Source organism: Cebus imitator, unplaced genomic scaffold, assembly GCF_001604975.1.
Source record: "Cebus imitator isolate Cc_AM_T3 unplaced genomic scaffold, Cebus_imitator-1.0 Scaffold138, whole genome shotgun sequence".
NCBI classification, from domain to species: Eukaryota; Metazoa; Chordata; class Mammalia; order Primates; family Cebidae; genus Cebus; species Cebus imitator.
The window spans coordinates 4,522,243-4,529,969 of record NW_016107453.1 but is presented as its reverse complement, the minus strand read 5'-3'; the positions used below and the strand labels follow the sequence as shown (position 1 = coordinate 4,529,969).

General features: G+C 37.4%; 1 protein-coding gene and 1 long non-coding RNA gene across 2 annotated transcripts; both read left to right on the top strand.

The window, feature by feature from the left end:
* Positions 1-493: 493 nt before the first annotated feature.
* Positions 494-2,650, top strand: CLDN8 (claudin 8). The gene has a single exon (XM_017541948.2). The coding sequence runs from the start codon at positions 715-717 to the stop codon at positions 1,387-1,389; it is 675 nt and encodes a 224-aa protein (XP_017397437.1). The 5' UTR covers positions 494-714; the 3' UTR covers positions 1,390-2,650.
* A 1,234-nt stretch (positions 2,651-3,884) lies between these two features.
* On the top strand, positions 3,885-7,174 carry LOC119473186. The gene is made up of 3 exons (XR_005202393.1): positions 3,885-4,872; positions 6,400-6,584; positions 6,989-7,174. It is a non-coding gene; the product is annotated as an uncharacterized LOC119473186 (long non-coding RNA).
* The last annotated feature ends 553 nt before the right edge of the window (positions 7,175-7,727 follow it).

Here is a 7,727-nt window from a genome sequence, read left to right as displayed (position 1 = left end):
ACTTTAGCTTATTTTTTCTTCTGGCATGATCTGTTCCCTGATTTCACCCCAGCCTAGAGCTTGCTTTGAAGTTGTAGACAAATTAAATCAATCACTTGGATCACATGTGTCCCAAAGAATGTGGTTTCCCAGGTAAAAGCAATCTTTCAATCCCCTATCCTCGTTTCACTTTGGCATTTCGACAGCGTTGCAGAATTCTTCTGCAGATATTTTATTTTATCCTTTGGTCCCAGCAGCTCTTACTAAGAGTATCAGAATTGCCTGTACAAGGTGCGCCTTTCACATTACAAGGGATTGGCTCATTTCTGGATGCTTATGCAACCACTTACAATTATGCCCAAAGGTAAACATACTGCTGTCTTCTTGGAAGACTGCGAAGTATAAAGAATGTTTATGTGCAGGTCTAGCTGTTCCAAGGACCCAAGTGTTGGTTTAGACACACCTGGGTTACCATCCAACTCTCATTGGCTAAGAAAGTTGCCACACCTGATTTGTAAGTTTCCCTGTTGAAGTCAATAGCAGGGGCAGCTCAGCCAGCCAGCACTGGATTTTATCTAGCCAGAAGTAGCAAAGCAGCTCTTATTTGAAAAACCACTGGGTTCTGAGTTCATTACTACAGGAAAAACTGTTCTATCCTGTGGCACAGTGAACCTTGCTTCAAAGCAGATCTAGCAGCTCAGGAGTTCAGCCGGCTGAAACCCATCCCAGAGGATAATGGCAGCCTATGCCTTACAAATTGCTGGACTGGTGATTGGTGGTGTTGGGATGGTGGGCACAGTGGCTGTCACCGTCATGCCTCAGTGGAGAGTGTCTGCCTTCATTGAAAGCAACATTGTAGTTTTTGAAAACCTCTGGGAAGGACTGTGGATGAATTGCGTGAGGCATGCTAACATCAGGATGCAGTGTAAAATCTATGATTCTCTGCTGGCTCTTTCTCCGGACCTACAGGCATCCAGAGGACTAATGTGTGCTGCTTCCGTGATGTCCTTCCTGGCTTTCATGATAGCCATCCTTGGCATGAAATGCACCAGGTGCATGGAGGACAATAAGGTGAAGGGTCACACTCTGCTGACCTCTGGAATCATCTTCATCATCACAGGCATAGTGGTGCTCATCCCTGTGAGCTGGGTTGCCAATTCCATCATCAGAGATTTCTACAACCCAATAGTGGATGTTGCCCAAAAACGTGAGCTTGGAGAAGCCCTCTACATAGGGTGGACCACGGCACTGGTGCTGATTGCTGGAGGAGCCCTGTTCTGTTGTGTTTTTTGTTGCAATGAAAAGAGCAGTAGCTACAGATACTCGATACCTTCCCATCGAACAACCCAGAAAAGTTATCACATGGAAATGAAGTCACCAACTGTATACTCCAGAAGTCAGTATGTGTAGTTGTGTATGTTTTTTTTTTAACTTTACCTATAAAGCCATACAAATGACTAAATTATCTATTATTTTCTCAAAATGGACCCTAAGGAAATTCTGATTTGCTGTTCTTAACTGCCTAACCTTAATCACAGGAACTGTGTATCAGCTATTTATGATTCTACAAGCTATTTCAGCAGAATAAGATATTGTTCTAGAAAGTACTAGACTGTTCTAGAAAGTACAGTAATTTGTTTTCTAAGACGGTTCAAGCATTTACTCTTTTTATCAGTTACTTCAAAATGACATTGCTAATGACTGTATTATTTTACCACTGTAATTTCTCCATGACTTAGCATTATATACGTAGATGAGTATAACATTTATATCTCACATAGAGACATGCTTATATGATTTTATTTAAAATGAAATACCTATCCCTTACACTGAATAAATACAACTCAACTATTGCTTTTCAGGGAAATCATGGGTAGAATTGAAGAAGGTTAATATTAATTGTTTAAAAACAGCTTAGGGATTAATGTCCTCCATTTACAATGAAGGTTAAAATGAAAGCTTTAATCAGCATTGTAAAGGAAATTGAATGGCTTTCTGATATGCTGTTTTTCAGCCTAGGAGTTAGAAATTCTAACTCTTTTATCATCTTCTCCCAGAGGCTTTTTTTTTTTCTTGTATATTAAATTAACATTTTTAAAAAGCAGATATTTTGTCAAGGGGCTTTGCATTCAAACTACTTTTCCAGGGCTATACACAGAAGAAAGATAAAAATGTGATCTAAGATTGTTTTAGGAAAATGAAAAATTTTTTTTCCTATTATGTTTTTGTATTTGAAGAAGAATGATGCCTTTTGGCAAGAAATCATATATGTATGGGTATATTTTAATACATATTTCAGTACAGACCTTGAGGTTTCATCATTATAAGTAAAAGAGCAGGAGAATATGTCTTGGTTTTCATTTGGATACCATAAAAACAACAACAAGAAGAAATAAAGTTGTCCTTTGAACTTCACCTGCTTCTTTGTAAGTACATAAGTCATTTAGTGTCATTTTAGTTCTGTGAAAAATAAATGTCCTACTTGTTCCGTTTCTGTTTAGTTTTACCAAAATCTGTAAATAGTGTGTTTGTGTGTTTATTCCAAGTTTGATAAAACTGACAACCCAATTTGAAAGTTTGTGTCTACATCCGTCAAGCTTAAATGAATGTGTTGTATTTGCTTTATACTTTTATATTAATAAATTGTACCTTTTTATAATTATTTGACATTTTTTCACTAGTCGCCTTTTGTTTTATTAACTTGTAGAAGAGTTGAAAAACCTCATATTTTTTATTCTCCAAATTGAGAAAGAATGTCAAGGTTACCTTTGAAAGATAAACATAGCATTAATTTTTGAAAATATAAATTACTCTATCTTATTTAACAGCAATGTACCTTATAATCATTTGATCTCTATACCAATATTCAATGCAGATAATGTATTTATCATTTAAGATAGTACTGTAGATTCACACAAATCTATATGTTATAAATATGTATATAACAGCTATGTTTTAAAATTTTTCTGTAGCTAAATATATATTTCTACTTCTGGGAAATAATAAATAATAGTGGCTAATGTTCTGGGGGCATGTATTACATGCTAGGACCTCTACTGCTCATATGAATTACGTTATTAAATCTTTTACGAGACTGATAATGTTATTAGTTCAATTTAAAGATGAGGCTATCGCTGAACAGCTCATTGATTACCCAGTAGAATCAGGAGATTTAAAAAAGGGCTGTCTGACCTTATACCTCAGTACTCTTTCTCTCAGGGAAAGTGAATTTTTTTTTCAGCCGTGTCTAGTTTAGAAACTAGTTTTTATGAAAACGGCAGGCTTAAGTACTATGAGTTGGGAAAACTTATAGTTATTTATTTTTTTTAATTGAGACAGAGTCTCACTCTGTCACCCAGGCCAGGGTGCAGTGGAACAATCTCTGCTCACTGCAACCTTCATCTCCTGGGTTCAAGGGCTTCTCCTGCCTCAGCCTCTTGTGTAGCTGGGATTACAGACATGTGCCACCACACCCGGCCAGTTGTTGTTTTTTTCCATATTGGTGATTCCGTTATACCCCAGTGCTCATTCATCTTAGTCAGTTCTGCTTTGTTCAGGTCAAAACATTTGTAAAAGGAAAAATGTAGCAAAAACAACTGAGCACCTTGGAGAAGAAATCCGTAGGTCCCATCTTCTAAATACCAGCCAATTATTTTATTCTTTTACATAGAAAGCCCTTTAATGTCCCAAACTCAATTTATTATTTATCTCCTCTTTTCTCTAAAACAGAATAACACTTCTAGTTTTTCTTATGGGATCACTGAGTATCTCCGAAATCTTTCTACAACTTGCCACCTTTACTATCAGCTTACCTCTTACTTACACAATTGGAAAGGCTTCTAGACGTGTGTTATTGTCTGCAGAGTCTTTCTCCATCAGCTGTTGACCATACTTTTATCTTAGTTATTTCTAAAACGCAAGTCAAGTTCCATCATGGTCTGTTCATAAGCTCCGTAAGGCCATCCCATTGCCTATAAAGTCAAGTCCAAATGTCTTCGCATATGCTATTTCTGACAGAAAGAAAAAATTATCTTATAACTTTCAAGGCAAATTTTATCAGAAAGTTTAACATTAATGTATAACCAGTATAAGAACAATTATAAAGTTAATACGCCCAAATTAGAATAATTAACATGCCCGAGGCCTCTTTAATATTCTGAAAGAGATACAATGACAACTATGAAATGATTCAACTGGTGGCAAATTACATGCCACAGAAAGTTTTATAATGTATTTGTATGGAAAAAAAAGTCCTGTGATGGAAAAGACAGGGGAGGCAGAGGAGGTGATGTTAAGTATTCACATTGTAGCTAGTTGGTTTTATGACTTGAGGTAAAGTTTAGAATCTAATGTATCTCAATACGATTATTATTTTTCAATTATCAGACAGAGTAATAGGCCATAAGGTCCAATAGGATTATAATAGGGCATAATGTTCATTGTGTTAGTGAATTTGGAACATCAAATGTGTTGCACCAGTGAAAGGCTACATAAAGAGAAACAACTTTTGAAAGAGTCAGATGAGAGAACTACCCCATGCCCACCCCTAAGCAGTAAATTTAGAAAAGTTCATTAGCTTCAGTCTCAATCTCTTCTCATTCATAAAATGAAGGTAGGATTATCATAGGAAAGAAGTATATAAAATAGCTAGTCCAATACTAGAGTGGAGAAATAGTGGATCACTTCTCTTTTTATAATATTCCTCCTTAAAATTCCTTGGATTTGTATGTAAAACACGCACATGAATAAAATAAGCTAAAATGGAGAATAAAATATTAAAATAAATTTTTTTTACATCAGATATTCATTGTGAATCTTACTAACAGGTTATTTTATAATTAATTATATAGCCCTGGAAAATGGATCTTCCACTGAATTAAGAAAATGATAGAGGTAGTTTCATAATTTTACCATTAATCCAGAAAGCAAAAACGTTAATATGCTTATATCTTTTTTCCTAGTAAGATTTAGATAACTGTTTTAGGATATGCATTTAAAATATTTTCCATTTATTTTTCTAATCCATTTGTCCAACCTTAAATTACTAACATTATTTACAGCACACAAAATTTCCAGATGTTTTGGAAATGTTGTATTCTAGAGAGTTTCTCAATACTTATCTCGTAGACTGCTCAAAAATAACTGTATGCCTTAGTAAGTATGTTGAAGATTCGTTTTAAAAAATAAAAAATAAGAAATGTGGTGATTACGGAAGCTATTGTCTTTTGATAATTATTTCCTTTCACATGGGAACATCAGTTAAGTTAGGAACCCATTACATTTTCTAAAATGTTTTAACCTTGCCAAAACGTTTATGTGTTGGATAAACATATTACCATTTCATCAATGGTTATGTTGTATGTGGTTTGGTTTGCAGTGGTTTGGAGCCCAGGAATGAAGGCAGACAACTGTATACAGATCCCAGCTGTGTCACTTATTACTGTATGGCCTTAGGCAAATTACTTAAGCTCCCAGTGTTTTGTGGTCCTCATCTATAAAATGGGAGTCAAAATTATGCCTGAGTCATAGGGTTGCTATCAAGATTCACTGAGCAGATATACACCAAGTCCTTAGCACAATACTGGGCAAATAATAAATTAGGTATCAATCTTGGCTATTCTAGCTACTTTTTCAAACCAAAACATTAATAATAATAATAATAATAATATTTTAATAATGCTTTAAAATTATTATTATATCACATTAATAATATTTTCTTCTTTTTCATACGATACTACTTGTTACCCCCATCGTGACCGCCTTCTGCTAATTCTGTATCCAAAATGACTACCTCGTGCATCGCGAAACAGTTACTAAGCTACGGCACTGTTAAGTGCTGGGGAATGCAATGATAGACAAGACACAGTTTTTGCTTTCAAGGAATTTAAAGTCTAACAGGAAGAGACAAGAGTGAGGAATATAGCCTTGCTGCCTGCCTACCTATGTTTTTGGTGTTTTCTTTTCCTTACCTCATCTATCCTTTAAAAATTCTATGAATTAGATATTAAATTATGAGAACATGGAGTCTCAATGAAGTAACATACGTATATAAATACACACATATTTTATATTATCTCTTTGACATTACCTTGAATTAGGGAGAATATGTATATAGAACATTATAATATATATATTACATTGAATTAGGGAATGTGTGTGTATATATATATATACTCTCCCTAATATGGATATAATATGTCTCAATTCTTCCCTGTGACTCACTGGTCACAGCATTCTTTCTCCCTGCACTCCAGAGTGGCCTCCTCATCCATCTTTGCTGCATTTTAACTCCCTTCTCCTTCCCCTCCTAACCTCTAGATGATTTACTGCTTTTGGTGTCTGACATCTATTACCTTCTCCTGTGGAATAACATTCTATTTTTTGGACTCCAATTGTGAATCTTCTACTTCCGTTCACCAGGCCTCCTTCCTTTACTGAAGGACTTTCCTTTCAATATCCCTGCAAACCCCTCCTCCCAACCGTGATCCAACTGCTGAAACAAAGCCAATCAGCCGCTGAGGCCCAACAGGCAGAGGCTGGAAGCTTTCTGAGAAGTTTCAGGAGCTGCTGCCTTCCGGGAAGAAAGAGAAGCATTGTGTTCAACCGTGAGTCTAAGAAGAAGGAAGGGATTCCTAGAGTAGCAGCTCAAGGCCAGCCTGAATCTCTGCTAGGAGTGAGAGGGTGGGAGAGAAACTCAGGCCCTCCTTGATTAACAAGCAGTCCTGGAAGGAGGGAAGCCTTTGTTCACCTGTGTTGTCTTAGGGGGATAACCTTGGGGGCAGAAAAGCCTTGGGAGACTTATTCATTGGCTGGGTTTCTACTTAGCCTGGGGCCTTGGAGACTTTAAGACCAGAGCGAGAGGACACTGGAGAGATGGGAGTGCCGGGCTGCTTACCAGCCTCCCAGTAGGCAGATAGCAACTTTTAGGTCACTAGATCACCACCTACAGCAAGAATTCCTGCCACTCCGGGGTTGGCTATTGCTGATGGTAGCAACTTGACTTCCATAGGGTAAAAGATCCTGAAATTTTTTAAGGGAACACCAAGTAGGGCCCAACAACTAAAAAAGTGAAGAAAACTACTTCAAGTAAGGCAAAGTTGATCCTCAAATTCAGAGCTCTTCTTTCCCAGCCCTACAAACAAGTTCAACATCTTAAATGTGGAAAAACAAGCCGGATAAATGAAACCACAAAACATCAAATGGTCTAGCTTTCTCTTTTCTTCTGGTTTTCTGCCATGGGCCCCACGGTGCCCATATTCTGGTCTTGTCAGACTCCATGTCACTTCTTTGCCACCCAGAAATTCTGTTCTTCAGGTATTTGATCAGCAGCAATCCCCTCATCATCCTTTATTTCAGGGATGGTTGAAACCCCGGACTCTGCTCCTCTTTCCTCCTGGCTGCAGCCACGCATCTTCTCCTGTGCCAGACCACGCTGTATTAGCCCAGTCCTGCTGTGAGAGAGAAGTGTGTCAACCACCCCACACTCCTTCTGGGAAGGAGACTGACCCTGCGTTATGGCTCTCTGGGCTCCCTTTCTGTCCTTCAATTTACCCTGTATTGTATATCCCTTCACCTACGTGTATTCACCTATGGGTAGATACCTCTTCATAGCTATATGGGGATCCTCTTTGAAGAAGCAACTATAATTTATTAGATGCTCATTGCACATTGCTAAACCTACTCCCTGCCCCTTTCTTAACTGCCTGCCTTCCTTCCTTCCTTCCTTCCTTCCTTCCTTCCTTCCTTCC